Source organism: Micropterus salmoides, unplaced genomic scaffold (assembly GCF_014851395.1).
Source record: "Micropterus salmoides isolate LMB-PRFRI ecotype aquatic unplaced genomic scaffold, ASM1485139v1 Ms_hic_scaffold_5, whole genome shotgun sequence".
Taxonomy (NCBI): Eukaryota; Metazoa; Chordata; class Actinopteri; order Centrarchiformes; family Centrarchidae; genus Micropterus; species Micropterus salmoides.
This window is the reverse complement of record NW_024044237.1, coordinates 38162599-38186501: the sequence shown is the minus strand read 5'-3', so window position 1 is coordinate 38186501 and position 23903 is coordinate 38162599. Positions and strand designations below refer to the sequence as shown.

The window sequence follows — 23903 nt, the reverse complement described above, 5'->3', positions numbered from 1 at the left end:
CCTGTAAGAGACTATAACAGCGTGTAACAGGGTCTAACAACGTGTAACAGGGTCTAACAGCATGTAACAGGTTCTAACAGCGTGTAACAGGCTCTAACAGCCTGTAACAGGCGTGTAACAGGGTCTAACAGGCGTATAACAGGGTCTAACAGGCATGTAACAGGGTCTAACAGCGTGTAACAGCGTGTAACAGGATCTAACAACGTGTAACAGGGTCTAACAGGCGTGTAACAGGGTCTAACAGGCGTGTAACAGGGTCTAACAGGCGTGTAACAGGGTCTAACAGCGTGTAACAGGGTCTAACAGGCGTGTAACAGGGTCTAACAGGCGTGTAACAGGGTCTAACAGGCGTGTAACAGGGTCTAACAGGCGTGTAACAGGTTCTAACAGCGTGTAACAGGCGTGTAACAGGGTCTAACAGCGTGTAACAGGGTCTAACAGGCGTGTAACAGGGTCTAACAGGCGTGTAACAGGTTCTAACAGCGTGTAACAGGCGTGTAACAGGGTCTAACAGGCGTGTAACAGGGTCTAACAGGCGTGTAACAGGGTCTAACAGGCATGTAACAGGGTCTAACAGCGTGTAACAGGGTCTAACAGGCGTGTAACAGGGTCTAACAGGCGTGTAACAGGTTCTAACAGCGTGTAACAGCGTGTAACAGGGTCTAACAGGCGTGTAACAGGGTCTAACAGGCGTATAACAGGCGTGTAACAGGCGTGTAACAGGCATGTAACAGGGTCTAACAGCGTGTAACAGGCGTGAAACAGCCTGTAAGAGACTATAACAGCGTGTAACAGGGTCTAACAGCGTGTAACAGGGTCTAACAACGTGTAACAGGGTCTAACAGCGTGTAACAGGGTCTAACAGGCGTGTAACAGGGTCTAACAGCGTGTAACAGGGTCTAACAGGCGTGTAACAGGGTGTAACAGGCTCTAACAGCGTGTAACAGGCGTGTAACAGGTTCTAACAGCGTGTAACAGGCTCTAAAAGGCTCTAACAGGGTCTAACAGCGTGTAACAGGCGTGTAACAGGGTCTAAAAGTTAGACCGTGTTATACGCCTGTTACACGCCTGTTACACGCCTGTTACACGCCTGTTACACGCCTGTTAGACCCTGTTACACGCCTGTTAGATGCTGTTACACGCCTGTTAGACGCTGTTACACGCCTGTTAGACCCTGTTACACGCCTGTTAGACCCTGTTACACGCCTGTTAGACGCTGTTACACGCCTGTTAGACGCTGTTACACGCCTGTTACACGCCTGTTACACGCCTGTTACACGCCTGTTAGACGCCTGTTACACGCCTGTTAGATGCCTGTTACACGCCTGTTAGATGCCTGTTACACGCCTGTTAGATGCCTGTTACACGCCTGTTAGATGCCTGTTACACGCCTGTTAGAACCTGCTACACGCTGTTAGACCCTGTTATACGCCTGTTACACGCTGTTACACGCCTGTTAGACCCTGTTACACGCTGTTACACGCCTGTTAGACCCTGTTACACGCTGTTACACGCCTGTTAGACCCTGTTACACGCCTGTTAGACCCCGTTATACGCCTGTTACACGCTGTTACACGCCTGTTAGACCCCGTTATACGCCTGTTACACGCCTGTTAGACCCTGTTACACGCCTGTTAGACCCTGTTACACGCCTGTTAGACCCCATTATACGCCTGTTACACGCTGTTACACGCCTGTTAGACCCTGTTATACGCCTGTTACACGCTGTTACACGCCTGTTAGACCCTGTTACACGCTGTTAGACCCTGTTACACGCTGTTACACGCCTGTTAGACCCCGTTATACGCCTGTTACACGCTGTTACACGCCTGTTAGACCCTGTTATACGCCTGTTACACGCTGTTACACGCCTGTTAGACCCTGTTATACGCCTGTTACACGCTGTTACACGCCTGTTAGACCCTGTTACACGCTGTTAGACCCTGTTACACGCTGTTAGACCCTGTTACACGCCTGTTACACGCCTGTTACACGCCTGTTAGACGCCTGTTAGACCCTGTTACACGCCTGTTAGACCCTGTTACACGCCTGTTAGACCCTGTTACACGCTGTTAGAACCTTTTACACGCCTGTTAGACCCTGTTACACGCTGTTATAGTCTCTTACAGGCTGTTACACGCCTGTTACACGTTGTTAGACCCTGTTACACGTTGTTAGACCCTGTTACACGCTGTTAGACCCTGTTACACGCCTGCTAGATGCCTGTTACACGCCTGTTAGACCCTGTTACACACTGTTAGAACCTGTTACACGTTGTTAGACCCTGTTACACGCTGTTAGACCCTGTTACACGCCTGCTAGATGCCTGTTACACGCCTGTTAGAACCTGTTACACGTTGTTAGACCCTGTTACACGCCTGTTAGACCCTGTTACACGCCTGCTAGATGCCTGTTACACGCCTGTTAGACCCTGTTACACACTGTTAGAACCTGTTACACGTTGTTAGACCCTGTTACATGTTGTTAGACCCTGTTACACGCCTGTTAGATGCCTGTTACACGCCTTTTACACGCTGTTAGACCCTGTTACACGTTGTTAGATGCCTGTTACACGCCTGTTAGATGCCTGTTACACGCCTGTTACACGCCTGTAAGACCCTGTTACACGCCTGTTAGACCCTGTTAGACCCTGTTACACGCCTGTTAGACCCTGTTACACGCTGTTAGAACCTTTTACACGCCTGTTACACGCCTGTTACACGCCTGTTAGACCCCATTATACGCCTGTTACACGCTGTTACACGCCTGTTAGACCCCATTATACGCCTGTTACACGCTGTTACACGCCTGTTAGACCCTGTTACACGCTGTTAGACCCTGTTACACGCCTGTTAGATGCCTGTTACACGCCTGTTAGATGCCTGTTACACGCCTGTTACACGCCTGTTACACGCTGTTACACGCCTGTTAGACCCTGTTATACGCCTGTTACACGCTGTTACACGCCTGTTAGACCCTGTTACACGCTGTTACACGCCTGTTAGACCCCGTTATACGCCTGTTACACGCTGTTACACGCCTGTTAGACCCTGTTATACGCCTGTTACACGCTGTTACACGCTGTTACACGCCTGTTAGACCCTGTTATACGCCTGTTACACGCTGTTACACGCCTGTTAGACCCTGTTACACGCTGTTAGACCCTGTTACACGCCTGTTAGATGCCTGTTACACGCCTGTTACACGCCTGTTACACGCCTGTTACACGCCTGTTAGACCCTGTTACACGCCTGTTAGACCCTGTTACACGCCTGTAAGACCCTGTTACACGCCTGTTAGACCCTGTTACACGCTGTTAGAACCTTTTACACGCCTGTTAGACCCTGTTACACGCTGTTATAGTCTCTTACAGGCTGTTACACGCCTGTTACACGTTGTTAGACCCTGTTACACGTTGTTAGACCCTGTTACACGCTGTTAGACCCTGTTACACGCCTGCTAGATGCCTGTTACACGCCTGCTAGATGCCTGTTACACGCCTGTTAGACCCTGTTACACACTGTTAGAACCTGTTACACGTTGTTAGACCCTGTTACATGTTGTTAGACCCTGTTACACGCCTGTTAGATGCCTGTTACACGCCTTTTACACGCTGTTAGACCCTGTTACACGTTGTTAGACCCTGTTACACGCCTGTTAGATGCCTGTTACACGCCTGTTACACGCCTGTAAGACCCTGTTACACGCCTGTTAGACCCTGTTAGACCCTGTTACACGCCTGTTAGACCCTGTTACACGCTGTTAGAACCTTTTACACGCCTGTTACACCCTGTTACACGCTGTTATAGTCTCTTACAGGCTGTTACACACCTTTTACACGTTGTTAGACCCTGTTACACGTTGTTAGACCCTGTTACACGCCTGTTAGACCCTGTTACACACTGTTAGACCCTGTTACACGTTGTTAGACCCTGTTACACGTTGTTAGACCCTGTTACACGCCTGTTAGACCCTGTTACACGCCTGTTACACCCTGTTACACGCTGTTATAGTCTCTTACAGGCTGTTACACGCCTTTTACACGTTGTTAGACCCTGTTACACGTTGTTAGACCCTGTTACACGCCTGTTAGATGCCTGTTACACGCCTGTTACACGCTGTTAGACCCTGTTACACGTTGTTAGACCCTGTTACACGCCTGTTAGATGCCTGTTACACGCCTGTTACACGCCTGTTACACGCCTGTTAGACCCTGTTACACGCCTGTAAGACCCTGTTACACGTTGTTAGACCCTGTTACACGTTGTTAGACCCTGTTACACGCTGTTAGACCCTGTTACACGCCTGTTAGACCCTGTTATACGCCTGTTAGACCCTGTTATACGCCTGTTAGACCCTGTTACACGCTGTTAGACCCTGTTACACGCCTGTTAGATGCCTGTTACACGCCTGTTACACGCCTGTTACACGCTGTTACACGCCTGTTACACGCTGTTACACGCCTGTTAGACCCTGTTATACGCCTGTTACACGCTGTTACACGCCTGTTAGACCCTGTTACACGCTGTTACACGCCTGTTAGACCCCGTTATACGCCTGTTACACGCTGTTACACGCCTGTTAGACCCTGTTATACGCCTGTTACACGCTGTTACACGCTGTTACACGCCTGTTAGACCCTGTTATACGCCTGTTACACACTGTTACACGCCTGTTAGACCCTGTTACACGCTGTTAGACCCTGTTACACGCCTGTTAGATGCCTGTTACACGCCTGTTACACGCCTGTTAGACCCTGTTACACGCCTGTTAGACCCTGTTACACGCCTGTAAGACCCTGTTACACGCCTGTTAGACCCTGTTACACGCTGTTAGAACCTTTTACACGCCTGTTAGACCCTGTTACACGCTGTTATAGTCTCTTACAGGCTGTTACACGCCTGTTACACGTTGTTAGACCCTGTTACACGTTGTTAGACCCTGTTACACGCTGTTAGACCCTGTTACACGCCTGCTAGATGCCTGTTACACGCCTGCTAGATGCCTGTTACACGCCTGCTAGATGCCTGTTACACGCCTGTTAGACCCTGTTACACACTGTTAGAACCTGTTACACGTTGTTAGACCCTGTTACATGTTGTTAGACCCTGTTACACGCCTGTTAGATGCCTGTTACACGCCTTTTACACGCTGTTAGACCCTGTTACACGTTGTTAGACCCTGTTACACGCCTGTTAGATGCCTGTTACACGCCTGTTACACGCCTGTAAGACCCTGTTACACGCCTGTTAGACCCTGTTAGACCCTGTTACACGCCTGTTAGACCCTGTTACACGCTGTTAGAACCTTTTACACGCCTGTTACACCCTGTTACACGCTGTTATAGTCTCTTACAGGCTGTTACACACCTTTTACACGTTGTTAGACCCTGTTACACGTTGTTAGACCCTGTTACACGCCTGTTAGATGCCTGTTACACGCCTGTTAGACCCTGTTACACACTGTTAGACCCTGTTACACGTTGTTAGACCCTGTTACACGCCTGTTAGACCCTGTTACACGCCTGTTACACCCTGTTACACGCTGTTATAGTCTCTTACAGGCTGTTACACGCCTTTTACACGTTGTTAGACCCTGTTACACGTTGTTAGACCCTGTTACACGCCTGTTAGATGCCTGTTACACGCCTGTTACACGCCTGTTACACGCCTGTTACACGCCTGTTAGACCCTGTTACACGCCTGTTAGACCCTGTTACACGCCTGTAAGACCCTGTTACACGCCTGTTAGACCCTGTTACACGCCTGTTAGACCCTGTTACACGCTGTTAGAACCTTTTACACGCCTGTTAGACCCTGTTACACGCTGTTATAGTCTCTTACAGGCTGTTACACGCCTGTTACACGTTGTTAGACCCTGTTACACGTTGTTAGACCCTGTTACACGCTGTTAGACCCTGTTACACGCCTGCTAGATGCCTGTTACACGCCTGCTAGATGCCTGTTACACGCCTGTTAGACCCTGTTACACACTGTTAGAACCTGTTACACGTTGTTAGACCCTGTTACATGTTGTTAGACCCTGTTACATGCCTGTTAGATGCCTGTTACACGCCTTTTACACGCTGTTAGACCCTGTTACACGTTGTTAGACCCTGTTACACGCCTGTTAGATGCCTGTTACACGCCTGTTACACGCCTGTAAGACCCTGTTACACGCCTGTTAGACCCTGTTACACGCTGTTAGAACCTTTTACACGCCTGTTACACCCTGTTACACGCTGTTATAGTCTCTTACAGGCTGTTACACACCTTTTACACGTTGTTAGACCCTGTTACACGTTGTTAGACCCTGTTACACGCCTGTTAGATGCCTGTTACACGCCTGTTAGACCCTGTTACACACTGTTAGACCCTGTTACACACTGTTAGACCCTGTTACACACTGTTAGACCCTGTTACACGCCTGTTAGACCCTGTTACACGCCTGTTAGACCCTGTTACACACCTGTTACACCCTGTTACACGCTGTTATAGTCTCTTACAGGCTGTTACACGCCTTTTACACGTTGTTAGACCCTGTTACACGTTGTTAGACCCTGTTACACGCCTGTTAGATGCCTGTTACACGCCTGTTACACGCCTGTTACACCCTGTTACACGCCTGTAAGACCCTGTTACACGCCTGTAAGACCCTGTTACACGCCTGTAAGACCCTGTTACACGTTGTTAGACCCTGTTACACGTTGTTAGACCCTGTTACACGCTGTTAGACCCTGTTACACGCTGTTAGACCCTGTTACACGCCTGTTAGACCCTGTTATACGCCTGTTACACGCTGTTACACGCCTGTTAGACCCTGTTACACGCCTGTTAGACCCTGTTACACGTTGTTAGACCCTGTTACACGCCTGTTACACGCTGTTACACGCCTGTTAGACCCTGTTACACGCCGTTAGACCCTGTTACACGCCGTTAGACCCTGTTACACGCTGTTAGACCCTGGGTGTGGGTGGGCATAAGAAACATGTCTTTGGTGTGGGAGACCCGGGTTCAATTCTCACTGTGAAACATCCACCATTGTGTCCCTGAGCAAGACACTTAACCCCTCATTGCTCCAGAGGTGTGCGAGCTCTGACATGTAAAACAATTATAAGTCGCTTTCGTGTTTCCTTTTTTTTGGATAAAAGCGTCAGATAAGTGTAATGTTACAGCCTGTTACTACACAACGTTAGACACTGAGGGTGACATGTTCACAGGTCTGTATTCTGTATATCCAAAACACCTTTTTAATTACTTTACACACAAAGACAGCCGTGTGCAGGAACACACACACCTATCACACATCAGCTCATGTTTCTATGAAATATTTGTTCAGCTTTTTCTTGCATAAATGTCGTCACATGTTTGTTCCTGCAGCATCAAACACAGCGAAGCTTTCACATTTGTTAGAGAGTTTATAAAAGTGTGCTTGGATCTCGTGCACGATTTGTTTATGTTTCGTTTCTGCTCCTAGAAGTTTAACGAGCGTGCGTGTGTGCGTACGTGCGTGCGTGAACTTCACTTTGCCAAACTGCAAGTGCCATCATGACCCCGCTTCTCTCAGGTGCATGTCGGGATGTGAAGTCTTTAAAGCGGCCTTTAAACCAGCGCTCCTGCAGGACGTGAACTACATTTCCCAGCGCACCCCGCGCGTTTTCGTCCTCCTCTCCTTCCTTCCTGCAGCCTCGGCCCTTCTGCCGTGAAAAAGGAAGATGAGAAGCTGCGGCGGTCCGCCGACACCGAGCCTGAACCGAGCCTCACTTCCTGCGGAATGGCGGCAGAGCGGCTGCTGACGGACCGGAGGCCGAGCTCAGCTGCTGTTTTCCGGCCTTGAACCCGTCACGACCGCCGCCGGAGCCTGGAGGAGCCGCCGGAGCCCGGAGGAGCGGCGGGTGGAGCTGCAGGCTGCCGGGCCGAGCCGGGCCGAGCCGTGCTGAGCCCTCATCATCTCCCGCCTTGCTGACGATGCTCAGATAGCTGCGGACTCAAGCCTCGACTGCACCTCGCCCTGAAACCAGACCCGATCTCCCCCCGTCCCCCCTTCAGGTGAGAGTCCGGCTACACACCTGGGGGGTTAACCTGGTCCCCCGAGGCAGGCCGGCACTGCCCTGCGTGTCCGGATCAGGTTCCGGGTCCTGCTGTCAGACCGGGACAGGTGTTACCCTGAAACCTCTCAGATTCTGTGATGCTTTTACCAGAACCGATGCCTCCATGTTGGTCCGGAACCAGGTCCCAGTGTCTTCACTTGTCACGTGACAGACAGGTGAGCTCAGTGTTCAGAACAGGTGACGACACTAAAGCATCACAGACTCTGACAGGACACAGGTTCAGGTCTAACTCCAGTCCCGATCCGTTTCTGAACATGTAGAACAGGCTGAAGTTTGGTGGGTCGGTCCAGGTGCTGGTCCAGGTGCTGGTCCAGGTGCTGGTCCACAACTGTCATCAGGAGCAGTGGAGGAAGTTTTACTTATTTACTGCAGTAAAAATACTAAACCACACTGAAATACTCCACTACAAGTAAAAATCCTACGTTCAAACCTTCCTTCAGGTAAAGTATCGAAGTATTAGCGTGTACATACAGTACTGCAGTAAAAGTACTCATGTTGCAGCAAAATGTGTTTCTGTTATATCTGATGGTTCTGGATTAATATTCCTGCTGCATTAATGTGGATGTTGCATTTTAACTCCTTTATATCCTGTTGGCTGGTTTAATCTGCAGCAGTGCATCATGGTCTATAAGGTGTGTCCTGTGAGAACCTCCTATCTCTTTGTGACGATGCGTTTTGCAGCTGATCCCAGAAGTTTTTATTTATCTGAAGGAGGATTTTCTCAGAACATGAAGGAACTCTTCATCACCTACACCTGGAGATACGGGGTTTCAACTGTAATCTGTAAAAAAAAACAAGTCTGTGTTAATTATACCGCCCAACATCCCAGATCCCAGATCAGCCTCAAGGCTTTAAGATCTCTCTACGCCCTCGGTCCTTGGAGCAGTTGACCGATTACGAGTTTTTCAATTGCCGATATTTAGAGAGCCGGGCGCCTGATATATAAACGATATCAAACAGCGTACAAGTCGTGTGTAATTCCAGTATTTGTATGTATATTAGTACAATCTAACATCGTGACGTGTTGTTTCAGGGCCTTTTCACACCTCCCGGGGCCACGGGCCGGACCGCACAGACGCAATATGGTCCGATGAAAGGAGGTAGTCTCGGTTACTTTCAGACCATTTACAGGAGAGAAGAGGACGCAGCAGATGAAATGCACTGAAATAAGGACACGTTTATAAATCAGCTCATCTTCAGAAACAGTCGGCCTCTCCTCAGACGGAGGAGCAGAAGGATCGCTGCTGCCTCCTCCCTCCTTTCGCACAGCGAGGACGTTCATTTAAAGTTGTTTAGTGCGCTCGAATAGCTGCAGTGTGAAACCAAACCAGAGCTAACTGAACGCATTAAAACCTTCAGGTGTGAAAGAGTTCTTAGAAGGAAGTTTTAATGATGGAATAGAAAAATACAGATTATGATGCTGAAGATTTCAGGACGTGGCAGGTGTTGGAGGGAGAGCGTGCAGAACTGATCTAATTTACTTCTTATCTTTAGTTTTATGCCCCACTGCATTTCACAAACGATCGGTGCTGTAGTAAATGTACTTAGTAGCTCGGTGTTCGTCCTCACTGCTACAGACTCAGCTCAGGTTCAGTCCTGGTCCTGATCCAGGACCGTCACAGTCCTGCTCGGCTGTCTGACTCTGAGGCTTCAGTCACTGAGCTGCTCAGAAGGTTTGTCGCGGGGAAAATAGAGGAAATCTGATGAACCACCAACAACACAAACGTCCACAGCGGCAGTTTCACTTCTGTTCGTTTTCTCCACCTCACGAGTTAAACAACGTTCGTCCTGTCGCAGCTTTCCGGAGCTGATCAGAAACTGAAACGTCACAGATCTGGACTGCTGTGCAAAACCTGGTCCAGGATCAGGGCTTAGGAGGTGCACTGACACAAGTTAAAACTCCATTTCTGGAGCAGTGACTGGCTGTCAATCACTGCAGCTGATTAATTACATCACCGGTTTGTTCAGGGGTCCGCCAGAGAAGCTCAGGGGTCCAGAGAAGCTCAGGGGTCCAGAGAAGCTCAGGGGTCCGCCAGAGAAGCTCAGGGGTCCACCAGAGAAGCTCAGGGGTCCAGAGAAGCTCAGGGGTCCGCCAGAGAAGCTCAGGGGTCCAGAGAAGCTCAGGGGTCCAGAGAAGCTCAGGGGTCCACCAGAGTCACATTGATCCACATTTAAATACACGTCACGCAGCTTTTAGAGATCAGGATGATTCTGGATTGTTGTTACAACGCTTGTATTTTAGAGATTGACCTTGATCCGGTTCTGATCCCGGTCTGTCCCTGCAGGCTGCAGCATGGAGCGCACAGGCAGCATCCAGCTGGACATCCCGGACTTCAGTAACTCGGTTCTGTCCCACCTGAACCAGCTGCGTGTTCAGGGCCGTCTCTGCGACATCGTGGTGAACGTGCAGGGCCAGAGCTTCCGGGCGCACAAGGTGGTCCTCGCAGCCAGCTCACCGTACTTCCGGGACCACATGTCTCTGAGCCAGATGAGCACCGTCTCATTGACGGTGATCCGCAACCCGACGGTGTTCGAGCAGCTGCTGTCCTTCTGCTACACGGGCCGCCTCTGCCTGCAGCTCGCCGACATCATCAGCTATCTGACGGCCGCCAGCTTCCTGCAGATGCAGCACATCATCGACCGCTGCACCCAGATCCTGGAGGGCATCCACCTGAAGATCAGCCTGGCTGACCTGGATGAGGAGCCCATGGAGGAGGAGGCGGCGCGGGGCTCCAGGGGCAACAGGACCCTGGAGGCTGTTGTGCGAGGAGGCGGCCATCATGGCGGCCTGCGGCTCCTCGGCCCACGGGGAGGTGCAGAGGCGTGCGAGGCGGTCAGCCCCACTGAGGAGCCGCTCAGCCCGTCGCCGATGGTGGAGCACAGCGGGCTGGAGGGGGCCGGGGTCGCCGCCGGCAGAGGGGGCAAAGAACCAATCCTTCGCATCAACCGGGCGGGTCAGTGGTATGTGGAGACGAGCAGCGAGCCGGAGCGGACCGGCAGCGCCGAGGAGGGCGGCGGCACGGACCGAGTGAGGATCAAGACGGAGAGGATGGAGGAGTGGATCGGAGCAGGAGAGCACCAGGAGGATGGGGGGCCGGTGGAGGAGGGGGCCACCGTCATGATCGACACATCTGGACGCAGCACGCTGGTTACGGGGCCTGTGGGAGCACTGGGGGCGCAGAGAGTCCAACCGTCCTCCAGCTTCAGCGAGACAGACAGGTGAGTCACAGCGACGTCACGCTGCAGAGCGCCGTCCCGACCGTGGACGCCTCATGACGCTGTGTGTCTGTGTGTGTTGATGCGTCAGGTTCAGTCCCACCGGCAGCGTGGTCGTCCTGGCGGAGCGTCAGAGAGCGAAGAGCGAGTCTCCCAGCCGGGCGGACGAGCTGCGACAGCCGAGCTCCCAGGTACCAAAAACCAACCCCCTCACAGGTGGACCGGAACAATCGCCAACATAGGAAGCCGGCCGGGAGAGCCTGGCGGCGTTCGTGTTCCGTAAAGTGTTCCGTTAGAAAATGCAGAGGTTAGATGTTGTTAGTAAATCCCGGTTTGTTGTTCAGCCTGATGGCCACAACATAAAGTTTAGAGCTGACGCTGCACTTCAAAAGCTCTTTACTTACTGCGTCACACGTCCCTCCAAAATCTCACTTCGGTGTTCAACTTCTGAAATCCCCGTAATGCTAGAACCTCATCAGCTGCCACAGGAACGCCCTCATTCATCACATTTATTCATTTAGCAGACGCTTTTATCCAAAGCGACTTACAGCTGCTGTACATGTCAGAGGTCGCACGCGTCTGGAGGTTCAGTGTCTTCCTCAGGGACACATTGGTGGATCTCTTAAATTACCCCCAGATACTCCTGAGGGACCCGTAGAACCTGCTCATGTTCCAGTAGATTAGAACCTTCTGAACTAGAACCTCTTAAACAATCCAAAAACTTCACAGTTGCCACTGTAACTTACTAAAGGATCCCCAGAACCTCCTCAGCTGCCATAAGAACATCAGAGGGCCCCATAGAGCTTCCTGTAGATTCTCTACGTGCAGTACAGACGGCTGTGAAACATAAATTTGTTCTACCATGAGTAGGGTGACCAGACGTCCCCGCATCCGGGGACTGTACCCGTCTGGAGCTGCCCCGTTTTTAACTGTGTGTTAATCGTAGACTGTATAAGGTGTTAACAGACCTGAGATCAGATTTTACGTGGCCAGGAACTGATTGTTGAGCGCGCGCAGCATGTAACGTTATCGCCCCGCCTCTTTACATCTACAGCTGCTTTTATCTGGATCAAACAGACATAACGTGCAAACAAACATCACTTTATGTCACAAAGGTTCGTCTTTGTGAAACTTTAACGGTTCTTTTAACAGAAGAATCACTATTGTGGCCAAACAAGTGCTTATAGCGTGATCAGGTCTGAGCTTTACGTGATTACAGCCAATAACAGAAGCCTGTTTTCATTTCAGAAACCTGCTCACCTTAAATTAAAGAGCCTCCAGAACAGAAAGTCCTTGTTGGCAGAGATTCACCACGCCGCCTAGAACCTCCTCGGTGGCCTCTAGAAAATTCTAAAGCACACATTTCTGTCAGTACTTGAAGTGCTGAAGTTTGAAACCCGATCTGGGAGTAAAACACTGAAACCCCAAACCCCTTAAGGGGGCGAGTCAGCGCTCTGGAACCGTGCTGAGCCTGTACCTAAATCACAGCAGTTTGTCCAGAGCTCAGCCTGTTCTGGTCTCGTCTGTACTAACGTTTCCTTCTGCCCGCAGGGGGAGGAGCATGCAGCGTTTGATATGGGTGGCTACGAGGACTACCTGAGGGAGCAGGTAGGAGACCGCTGGTTCCGCTACAATCCTCGACTCACCTGCATCTACTGCTGCAAGTCCTTCAACCAGAAAGGCAGCCTGGACCGACACATGCGTCTGCACATGGGCATCACGCCGTTCGTCTGTCGCATCTGTGGGAAGAAGTACACCCGCAAGGACCAGCTGGAGTACCACATCCGCAAGCACACCGGCAACAAGCCCTTCCACTGCCACGTCTGTGGCAAGAGCTTCCCCTTCCAGGCCATCCTCAACCAGCACTTCCGCAAGAACCACCCAGGCTGCGCCCCCCAGGAGGCCCACAGCGCCTCCCCCGAGACCACCACCGCCTCCGTCACATCCAGGGGAGGGCCGAGTGACGAGGCCTCCCCCAGCCAGGAGGAGCCAGAGGGCGGGGGCGGAAGCAGCAGCGGCGGAGGCCAGTACAGTGAGGGTCCCCAGGCCTCGGTCTCCACCACGGGGCCCGACTGACCCCGAGGGAGGGTCACGGTTGGGGTGGGGGGTGACAGACGTAAAGGGCCGTCTGATTCTGTTGCACCGGGAGCCAACAGGATGCTGAACCCGCCGGAGTCAAAGCAGCGACAGAAAGGACGCCTCAGAGAACTGAGATTTTTCCGCTTTAAACCGCATCTACCTTCACGAACCGAACCGGACAGATTAAGCTAAAACGAAGAAATGCCACACACTCCAACAACCTCATACACCACACGACGCCGTGGTCCTCGTTTGCCTCCGTTTAGTTTATGTTACAGATTTCTACTTTTATATTTACAGGTGTTACAGGTTCACAGTGCAGCATCACAACAGTCTGTCTGGTGGAAACTTTGCCAAACTCCTCTGTGCCAGTTTAACGGCTCAAATTCTTCATATTTGCCTTGAGACAATCTGGAGCAGCGAGGTTAGTGAGAATAATCCTGCGCCCTCTTAAAAGTGCCACAGCGGCATCAAAGATTTAGCTGCGCAAAAAGGTTCAATGAGAAAACTATGACTGTTAAAGTTCAGATCCAGTGTGATCGGAGTTTCGGATCTTTTCCCTGGATGAAGGTCTCACACTACACAACTTCACACTACTGAACTCCTGTTGTACGCCGTCACCAAGAAAACTAACCGCATCCGGTTCTCTGTCCTCAATTACACAACTGACCTGTCAGTCCTGATCCCAGATCCAAAAGTCCAGTTTGTAAAAAAATAACGAAAACTATTAGAACACCTTCAGGTTTCTTTCTCTGAGATGAGATGTAAGAAAACAGGAACAAAGCTTCACAAGGTGACTTGAACCCGACCAAAACCCAAAAATATAGAGTTTAGTGTCACATTAAGATAAGATGCTGGAACCGAGCTCAAAATAGTTCCCGATACTCAAAGTAAACTGCAGCTTTCCTTCCAACTCTGAGTGAATGAGTTTGAGAATGAGCTGATTGGTGAATTGTGTCAAATCACAGTTTATCATCTGTATTAAATATTCTAAACGCACTCAGCTATTAGCAGAGCTTTTGACCGCGTCCCCTGGCGTTTTCCAGTAGGTGACCTGAGAACCGGACTTCGGTCCCGTGATAACAGGTGGTCGTACACACCCTGGAAACAGGTCATGGGATGCATGTTTGACATGTTTGTGTCCCCGAGGTGGAGAATGAATCTCACGCTTCACGCGGTGAAAGGATGAAAAGTGAGGAACTCCGATCACACAGGATCTTTGTAAATTTGGCTGTAAAATGAGTTTAAATTCTTCCGATTAATGTTTGAGTATCGTGGCAGATGAACTAGATTAGAAAGGACCATCCGGCAGCCTGTTGACCGAACAGACTCACAGCAGGAAAACTGGACGGTGTCCAGCCTCAGATAAGCTACACAGCTCAGTTACCTCTCATCACTACGCAATACAGCTGCTGCACTGCACAGCACCACCGGGGGGCGCTCTGATCACTCACACAGAGACCTCAGATATTTTTATATACAAGCATGTGTTTTGTTTTTCTTGGACACTTTTTTCTTTGCTCTGACAATGTGTGTGACAGACGACAGAAGCTTAATGTTCGAGGAGGACGAGGAGACGCAGCGTCGCCGCCGGATCAGAAAATTAATGACGCATTACATCTGCTGCACGCCGTAGGTCCTCATAGGCGGGTCCCGCCGCTCGGCAGCCTTGGTAAGGCCTCCGGGTCAGGTATTTGGGACTAACGGGATCATGTCTCTCTCTGAATGAACGGGCAGAGAGCCACAACTGCACTTTCTCAAACAGGTGGAGCCACACGATTGGCTGAGTATGTTTCCGGCTCGGCTGTTAAAAGCAGGCGATTGGCTTTTTAGCAGAAGGGGCGGAATAACCGCCATCTTTGGCGTTACAGGCTTTCCCTGTAGAGTTAGCGGCGTGTCTCCTCTTCAAACGTCTCTGACGAGAGAGTCAAGAAGTAAAGTCAAGAAGAAGCTTCACTTAATAAATATATTCAGACAGTTAACAGAACGCTAGCTAGCTAACAACGATAACAGCTGTCATCAAAATGAAGGGAAGTAATGCTAACATTAGCTTACGAGCTAACAGACTTTCACGTTCAAATTGTGATCCAGCGGCTTAAAGAAATCTATTTTTACAGTCAGTTACAAAGACCCCTGTTGCTAAAAGAGCTAATGCTCATGACAGCTGCGCTTTGTTTGCTAATGTTGACATTTGTTAAGAAAATCAACATTAGCTTGCAAACTAACTGATTTTAATTCCTACTTCTTTCAGAGCAATCATAACCCATTCATGCTAATATAATTAGCATCTGTATCTAGTATAAAATTTTATTGGACGGACGGAAAATCAGCATAAACAAACACAAGCTAATGTTTCCGTTTATAAGCTAACTGATGTTGACTATTTAACATTTGTTGGCTTAATTTTATGTATTAAATTTATGTATCAGTCTAGAAGCCAACAGATTGTTCGCTTACTTATGATGTGTTAGCTCACGTTAGCTTGCTACTATTTAACAATAAGCTATTACGCAGACTTTTAGGAAAACTGTGGCGTTTCTACGACCGATGGTGAAACTTTATTCTCCGGCGTCTCATGTTTCATCCCTGTGTGTCCAGAGATGGGTCCAGGATGTGTTTAGCCTAGCTTAGCACAAAGCCTGGAAGCTAACCCAGCTCTACCAAAAGAGAAACAATCTACCTTCAAACAACTTCCACACTGATATGTTGTGACTTTAGCTCGCCAGCTAATGTTAGCTCGCCAGCTAACAGACAGTGGCACGTGTGCAGGAGAGGTAATGCGTCATTATGTCCGATGGTTCTGATCGGGTGGCGACAGGACGAGGAGCCAGATCCCGTCAGACCAGATGGAGCTGGACTAAAAAATAAACCCTCCAGAGGTCAAAGTTCACCTGCTGGAGGTCACCTGGCAACCAAAGGAAAGACGGCGTGGCCAACTTCAGCACTTATCAGAGAGACGGGATCAAAGCAGAACTTTTTATAAAAACAGAACAATATAAAATCACATATTATCAGACATATTTAAACTACTAAGATGTTTTTGCATATGAATAATGTAAGCTAGGAGTTCAGATGTTGGCAGGCAGGTAGCACACAGATCGGCTGTTACTGTTTTTCTACAGAGCTGTGAATCAGATTCTCAGTGGACGGTAAACTTTTTTTATGCAAGTGAAGCCAGCGGCTCTGTCCTCGCTCCGGCTGGCTGGACTCGAGTTTTCCTCTCGCCGCCGCCGCCGCACTCGCTCTTCAGGCAAAACCAGGAACTTTCAGGTATACAGACTTTCTTTTTATTCAGTGAATCGGGACGTTTACCTTTTCCCTACGTAGCAGAACGCTAAACCTCAGTGCGAGCTACACACCGCAGAAATAAAACTCACCTGTAAATAAACCCAACAGCAGCAGGTAAGACATCCCTGAGAGTCGCCGCAGAGGGCGACAAAAACACACAAACCAGGGCTGGGCAATATGGAGTTATGCAGCGTTTCATTTGACACGGGAAGTCGGGATTTCTCAGTTCCCAGTCAGAAATTTCAACTTGAACGCCTAAGTCGTGTTTCCGACTCGGAAAGTCGGGACAACCTCACCAACCCCGACCTCAGAATCCAAGATGGCTGCCCCGAGCATCGACCGCGTGGAAGCTGTAGCGAGAAACTGTTTATCACACTTGGGAACTCTCCCATCTGTGGACACGTGGGCATCAGCCGGTTGATCCTGGTTTTCATTCCCAGTTCCGACTTCCGAGGTAAACGGAATGCAGCAAATAACCACCAGAAAATACTGGTTTCTGATTGGCTGCACAGTTTGTTCAGTGTGACGGTGACCATCACCTTAAGCTCCATAAGTCAGGACACCTTGTTGTGTATTACCGCTCACATGCCGCAGTATCTGGTTTATGAATATTATATTAATATACATTATAAATATGTTAAGTTGTTTTCAGAATGCACAAATATTCACTTCAGTTTATTTAGATATACAAATATATATATAATAATTGCAGTTATGTGCATATAAGGCAACTGAAAGGTTTGCACATGCTGACTTATGCAGGAAATATTATTTAAGAGGCTGGAAAGCAGCGTTTTGTTACACCTGTAACCACGCCCAGCAGTGATGTCACCGGGTCCTACACCTGTTCATCACTGCAGCCAGGTGAGGAGGGAAACCACTGAGGTCAGCAAAAAAAAAAACACATTAAAGCCGTTAGATGTTCTCTTTTATAATAATATTAGCTAAATGTTCCTCTCTGTCGGCCACTGATCAAACGTTAAATATAAACTTAGCTGCAGATGTAAATGTAGAAATCTGTTTTAGCGATATTCATTTAGAACGAGCAGGATGTATCTGATGCTAAGCTAACAGCTGTTGGTCATGTTATCGGCGTCGTGTTTTGTAACTGCTTAAATCTTCCCAGTTCACAGCGTCGCTACAGCGGTCAGATATAAAGGAGTCACGCAGCTTGTTACGCTAGCTTGAGTTTTGTTATGACACCTGTGCACTTTAACAACAGCTAATCTTTGTGCTGCAACCCGTTTTAATTTAGTGATGTTTTAAATGTCGGTGCAGCTGAGAGCGGAGCTTCATTATTCACTAAAGACAAACAGCCTTCAGAACATCAGCCCGAACATCCAGAAATGTTCATTTCATCACAATATAAAGAGAGAAAAGAAGGCGTGGCTAATGCTGCAGGTGAGCTGTCACTCTGAAACATTTCCGGATTCATTCGCTGTGTTCAAACATTCAGCTGCCGCAGTTTTGACACTAAACCTGCAGAAAACTGCGAAGCGCTTTCTCTTAAAGGAGAAATCTGGCATCAGGATTTCCTGATGAGTAAAACAGGTTTCACATGTTGCCCAGCTCTGAGTTAAACACACGAACACGTTCGTCCTTCAGAAGAACAAACAGACCGAAGTGCAGCGAAGGGAAGAAACCATCACTTCAGATTTAATCTCAAATCTTTTGGCTGCTGATCAAATTATGCAACAAATTCAACTTGGCCTGAACCGGTCCAGACCGGGTGGCGTCCCCCTTTCTGCACTGAGGTCTTTTTGCTTTCAGTCATTTCAAGCCAATTGAAGTCGAGAGGAAGCTGCTTCCAGATCAGCTCCCGACTTTCCCTCATTTCAGTTCCAGTTTCATCTTCAAACTGTGAAAACAGCCCAACCTCGTACAGCAGCGCCGCCCTCTGGTCTTCACGGTGTCTTTGAGTCGGTCGAGTCTCCGAACGTTCACGTTTCTTCAGCTTCAGTCTGAAACTTCTGGCTTTTTTTGTTTGTTTTTTTTACTTTTTACTGCGTGAATCAAACGTTTAGTATACGAATAACCTTGACCACAACATGCCTAATTATAAATCATTTAGATATATTCACCTAACGAGATTACTCTTTACTGTTGATTCCTCAAAGTATATCCTAATATATCAAAGCAGAAAATGAGTCCAAGAAAAAAAGTTTAGTAAATTAACTTTTAATACTGTACATTTTTTAAAGAGGAGGTACTTAAGAAGTTCTGTAGTAGAAGAACCTGAAAGGTTTTATGTGAAGATCTTTTATGTTGCATGTCTCTGTTGGTGGAGGGAGGGGGGGGGGGGCGGGTGAGGCCAAAGGTTGATTATTAGTTAAGAAAAATGTGAAGAAGCTTCTTTCACCATGACCACTAGATCACTCACAGGTCACATCTCCTTCAGAGGAAATAAAGCACTTTAAGTGTCAACCGGCACCGACTCGCCTCTTTCTTCACCAGCACTCGTTACCCACAATGCAGCTGCACACTCATAGTTCATGAAGCGCTGATGAAGAGTAACTGCATGGAGTCAGTAACTGATTACCTGGTTACCATGGCACCGGTCAGCGGGTGGGATGTATTAGGCAGCAGGTGAACACCGTGTCCTCACAAGTTGTGTTTCTTATTCACATTTTGAAGCGTCTAAAAAAGGGCGATGTTCGCTCGATGTTTTTGGAAAAAGAGCTAACGAGTTAAATGGAAGACGGGAACATCTCTGCTGAATAAGTTCTGCCGTAGCGAACATTTACCTCACATGCCGGATCGGCTGTTTCCGCTGGCGGCGTCTTCCTGGCTGTTGAAAGACATTTCTGAAGACCTCAGTCAGGTCCATGAGACTGGATTTGTTTCTGGTTTGTAACCTTTACTTCTTTATTACAGCCATGAATAATGTCAACTTTCACTTAAAATTAGATGGAAACACGGCTACAGCTGCGTTCAGACTGATTCCAAACTGGAAAAGATCAGGTTCCGTGTGACCTGGCCTGTTCTCACGGTCAGAAAAAGATCAGATCCGAGTCACATATGGGCAAAAAAAATAAAATCGGATTTGAGTCACTTTGGCGTGCAGCCTGAACGCTGACAAGAACCGAACTGTGATAGCTAGAGGACCGGGTCAGAACATCTCCAAACCTCTCGGGCAGCTGGTGCCAGCAGCTGGTCATAATGTTCTGGCTGATCGGTGTATAACCTCGTATTGGCACGCTGATCACTGTGATTGAGTTTGTGTGAGTTAGCAAGCGAGCAGAGGAGCTGAAACATGCAGCTTCTGCAAATCCTAGTAGTTTGAATGAGAATTTGACCAAATGGTCCTAAATATTAAAAGTTAAGTTGTATAAATTGTTTTTTTTTCATTACCCGTCTAAACAGCAGTTTGAATGGTCAGTGATTCACATGCTGGATAAGAACATTCTCATCAGGACTGAGGACCAAAGGAGTGAAATCTGAAGGATGATACCTTTATGTGATCTGACCTGTAGCATGTAGCGTGTGGCTAACGCTGCAGGATGTGGAGTAAACACAGAAGAGAAATCAGGTGTGATGATTCTTTTTACGTGGTCAGACACACGCTGCCTGTTACAGAGGAACGTGTACATTTACTTGTTAGTACTTGATTTTGAGCTCAGAGTTTTTATTGGTTGCAGGGGTCGGCCACTCGGGCGGTGAACAGCAGCGTGTTGATGCTCGACTCTCTGATGAGCAGCAGGAACGGTCGGTCGGCCTGGAAAACCTCCCGGTTGAAGTTGAAGGAGCGTCCGATGGCGACCACAGCGGTGGCTGCTGCCGCCTCGCTGCCCTCCTCGTTCACCTGCGGAACAGAAACCGGTTTATCAGGATCCAGTCTGCTCTGGCTTCACTGGAGACACCGAGTTCATGTCCTCAATCGGTTTTCTTGGCTTTTTGGGGGGTTTATTGTCCAAGTTTACAAAACTGAATGCACAGAAAAAGTACAACTTGCAGACAGAGGTGACAAACAAACCAAAACTACTGACCCAACAGAGTTTGGTTCTGATACGATGAAAGATTTAAAAGAGCTGTTGGACCTTTAAGATGGGAAATTACATTTACAGACAAATTACTGAAGCCAATCAGAGAGCAGCAGTCAGTGATGTCAGCAGTTTATAACTGACCTCCAGGAAGGCTTTATGGAAGGCGTCTGAGATGTGGAGACCATCGCCGCCGTCCTCCAGCATCCCTGAAACACACAGACTGTATTAAATACTGTAAGGTCACTTCATGGTGCGCGAGTCAAACCCAACTTTCTGAGAATGACTATATTACTGAACAGATCTGTAAAGTAGTCACAGCTGAAACATGACAGGTTCAGAGAACATAAGACAATAAAATCTGTGCTCTGTGCTCCTATTGGTCCGTATCACCCAACACCTTGTACAAGTTATCAAACCAAAATATTCTGACCCGTTCATCTTTATCTTTGAACATTAGTTAGTTCCAAAACGCCCCACGCTCACTTTACATTTACTCATTTGGCAGACGCTTTTATCCAAAGCGACTTACATTTGAGGAACAACATACAAGCATCAACAGAGCATCAAATACAGATCTACAACTGACAAAACATACTAGTAAGAGCTCACAGTACATATCACATCAATGGGGTAGATACCGAGGGAAGGAAGTAAGAGTTAACAAAAAGTGCAATCAAAACAAGATCATTGTAGGGGATAGAAGAAGAGCACAGGAAGTGCATGTTAGAGGTTAGAAGTTAGAGGTGTTATAAGAGAAAGTGTTCTCGGAAGAGATGAGTTTTCAAGAGCCTCTTGAAGTCAGAGAGGGACGCCCCTGCTCTGATGGCGTGCGGTAGCTCGTTCCACCATCGTGGTGTCACAGGTGAGAACAGGGACTGAGGTCGCTTTGTGTGAAGGGACGGCAGAGCCAGGCGGCGTTCGTTGGAGGAGCGTAGCGGCCGAGAAGGAACGTAAGTTTGTATTATATATATTGTCAGTTGTAAATCTGTATTTGACGCTCTGTTGATGCTTGTATGTTGTTCCTCAAATGTAAGTCGCTTTGGATAAAAGCATCTGCCAAATGAGTAAATGTAAATGTATTATGGAGTTGAATTTGATTCTGGAGGCCATGGGGAGCCAGTGGAGGTCACTGAGTAATGGAGGGACATGCGTCCTTTTGGGCTGATCAAAAACCAGACGCGCTGCTGCGTTCTGAATCATTTGTAAGCGTTTCACCACACAAGCTGGAAGACCTGCTAGGAGGGCATTAACCACCCTTGTTGGAGTGATGGTTGAGGAGCCAATTTGTAGTGTGAAGTTATGGTGGATAGATTGCTTGGCCGGAATGACCAAGAGTTCAGTCTTAGAGAGGTTTAGTTGAAGGTGGCGAGACTTCATCCATGCAGATATGTCTGATAGACAGTCCGTGATCGCCGAGACGGTGGGATCGCGTGGCGGGAAGGATAGGTAGAGTTGCGTATCGTCTGCGTAGCAGCGGTAAGAGAAGCCGTGCGAGCGAATGATCGGCCCCAGTGAGGTGGTGTAAATTGAGAAGAGAAGGGGCCCAAGCACTGAGCCTTGGGGCCCCCCTGTGGAGAGGCAGTGGGAGGAGGATAACTGTCCTTGCCACAAAACATTATAGGAACGCCCCGAGAGGTAGGATTCAAACCACAGGAGTGCTTTACTCGAGATGCCCATTGCTGAGAGAGCGGATAGCAGGATCCTGTGGTTGACTGTGTCAAAGGCAGCTGATAGGTCAAGCAGGATAAGAACCGAGGATTGGGCTGCAGCTTTAGCTGACCTTAGAGCTTCTGTTACAGACAGAAGAGCCGTTTCAGTAGAGTGGGCACTCTTAAAACCAGACTGATATGGATCTAGGAGGTCATTCCATGAGAGGAATTCTGAGACCTGTTTGAATACTGCAGTTCAATAGTTTTGGATAAAAATGGTAGAAGAGACACTGGTCGATAGTTCTCAACTTGAGTTGGGTCAAGTCTTTTAAACAAGGGTGTAACCCGAGCCCTTTTGAAAGCGGTCGGGAAGGTTCCTGAAGCCAGAGAAGTATTTATCACATGAGTGATTGTCGGGACCACAGTAGGAGATATGGCTTGGAGGAGATTCGTAGGAATCGGGTCCAGTGGGCATGTAGTAGGACTGCTACAATGGTTGAGTTTGAGTGTTTCAGAGAATTGGCTAGTTATAGCCTCCACTTTGCCTGTGAAGAAGGCAGCAAAGGTATCAGCAGACAAGTTTGTGGGTGGTGGAGGATTTGGTTGCGCTTTAAAAGTGGAAAATAATTTCCTTGAGTCAGTGGCACTGCTTATTCTGTCATTATAGAATGCAGTTTTGGCAGCACTGATGCTTGTTGAGAAGCAGGATAGGAGTTGGTAGCCCTTAAGGTCGGCGGGGTCTTTGCCACTTTCTTTCAGCAGCTCTGAGACCAGTACGAAGCCCACAGATGGTATCAGTTAGCCACGGGTGGGACTGGTTTGGGCGAGCAGGCTTGGTGGATACAGAACACAGACAATCCAGGCACGAGCTTAGTGTAGAGCACAGAGATTGTGCGGCATCATTGACCTCAAGTGAGGAAAATGTGTTGAGGGAAAGTAGAGCGGAAGCTACCACTGAGGCAAAGTGAGCGGGAGACAGGTTGCGGAGGTTGCGGCGGTGTGAGACCAACGGTGTTGGAACAATGGGCTTTTCTCCTTTAGGCATACTGTGAACTGAATGAAATAGTGGTCTGACACATGTAGAGGTGTGACTGTTAGGCACTCTGTGGCACAGTTTCGGACAAGAATGAGGTCAAGCACCTTGCCAGCTGTGTGGGTTGGGGGCTGAGAACCCGTGTTACATAAATGTTTTGAATTGTCGAAGTGAATGTTCATGTCACCGAGGACAAGTAGGGGACAGTCATGCTCTGGTATTGAAGACAGCAGTGTGTCAAGCTCGTCCACAAAGTTACCCATTTGTCCTGGTGGACGGTATATGACAATCACAGAGACCTTTACTGGAGCGGACACCAAGACAGCATGGTATTCGAGGGAGCATAGTGATTCGGGGTAGCAGCTTTGTGATTTCCATTTGTTGGAAATTAAGAACCCAGTCCCACCACCCCTTCCCACGGTCGGGGGGTGTGGTGAAAGAGTATCAATTTGGTTCCCAACGCCCCACACTCACTTTAGTACAACTCTACCTGATAAACCACCTGCGTCATAGGTGTGTGTGGCCCCGCCCCCTCACCTGGCAGG

At 48.7% G+C, this 23903-nt stretch overlaps 2 protein-coding genes across 4 annotated transcripts; one reads left to right on the top strand and one right to left on the bottom strand.

Moving 5' to 3' along the window:
* Nucleotides 1–7413: 7413 nt before the first annotated feature.
* On the top strand, nucleotides 7414–19725 carry zbtb37 (zinc finger and BTB domain containing 37). 3 transcript variants are annotated; one of them, XM_038699331.1, is made up of 4 exons: nucleotides 7414–8048; nucleotides 10396–11329; nucleotides 11418–11517; nucleotides 12878–19725. In XM_038699331.1, the coding sequence occupies exons 2-4, from the start codon at nucleotides 10404–10406 to the stop codon at nucleotides 13400–13402; spliced, it is 1551 nt and encodes a 516-aa protein (XP_038555259.1). In that variant the 5' UTR covers nucleotides 7414–8048; nucleotides 10396–10403; the 3' UTR covers nucleotides 13403–19725. The 3 variants fall into 3 exon arrangements, with proteins under 3 accessions (XP_038555259.1, XP_038555258.1, XP_038555260.1); XM_038699330.1 differs by having other exon boundaries at nucleotides 10383–11329; XM_038699332.1 differs by lacking the exon at nucleotides 7414–8048 and adding an exon at nucleotides 8096–8265.
* Nucleotides 19726–20218: 493 nt separating this feature from the next.
* On the bottom strand, nucleotides 20219–20965 carry LOC119888658 (antithrombin-III-like). Its single transcript, XM_038699333.1, has 2 exons — nucleotides 20818–20965; nucleotides 20219–20495 (listed from the first exon to the last, which is right to left on the bottom strand). The coding sequence occupies exons 1-2, from the start codon at nucleotides 20878–20880 to the stop codon at nucleotides 20319–20321; spliced, it is 240 nt and encodes a 79-aa protein (XP_038555261.1). The 5' UTR covers nucleotides 20881–20965; the 3' UTR covers nucleotides 20219–20318.
* Between the last annotated feature and the right edge of the window lie 2938 nt (nucleotides 20966–23903).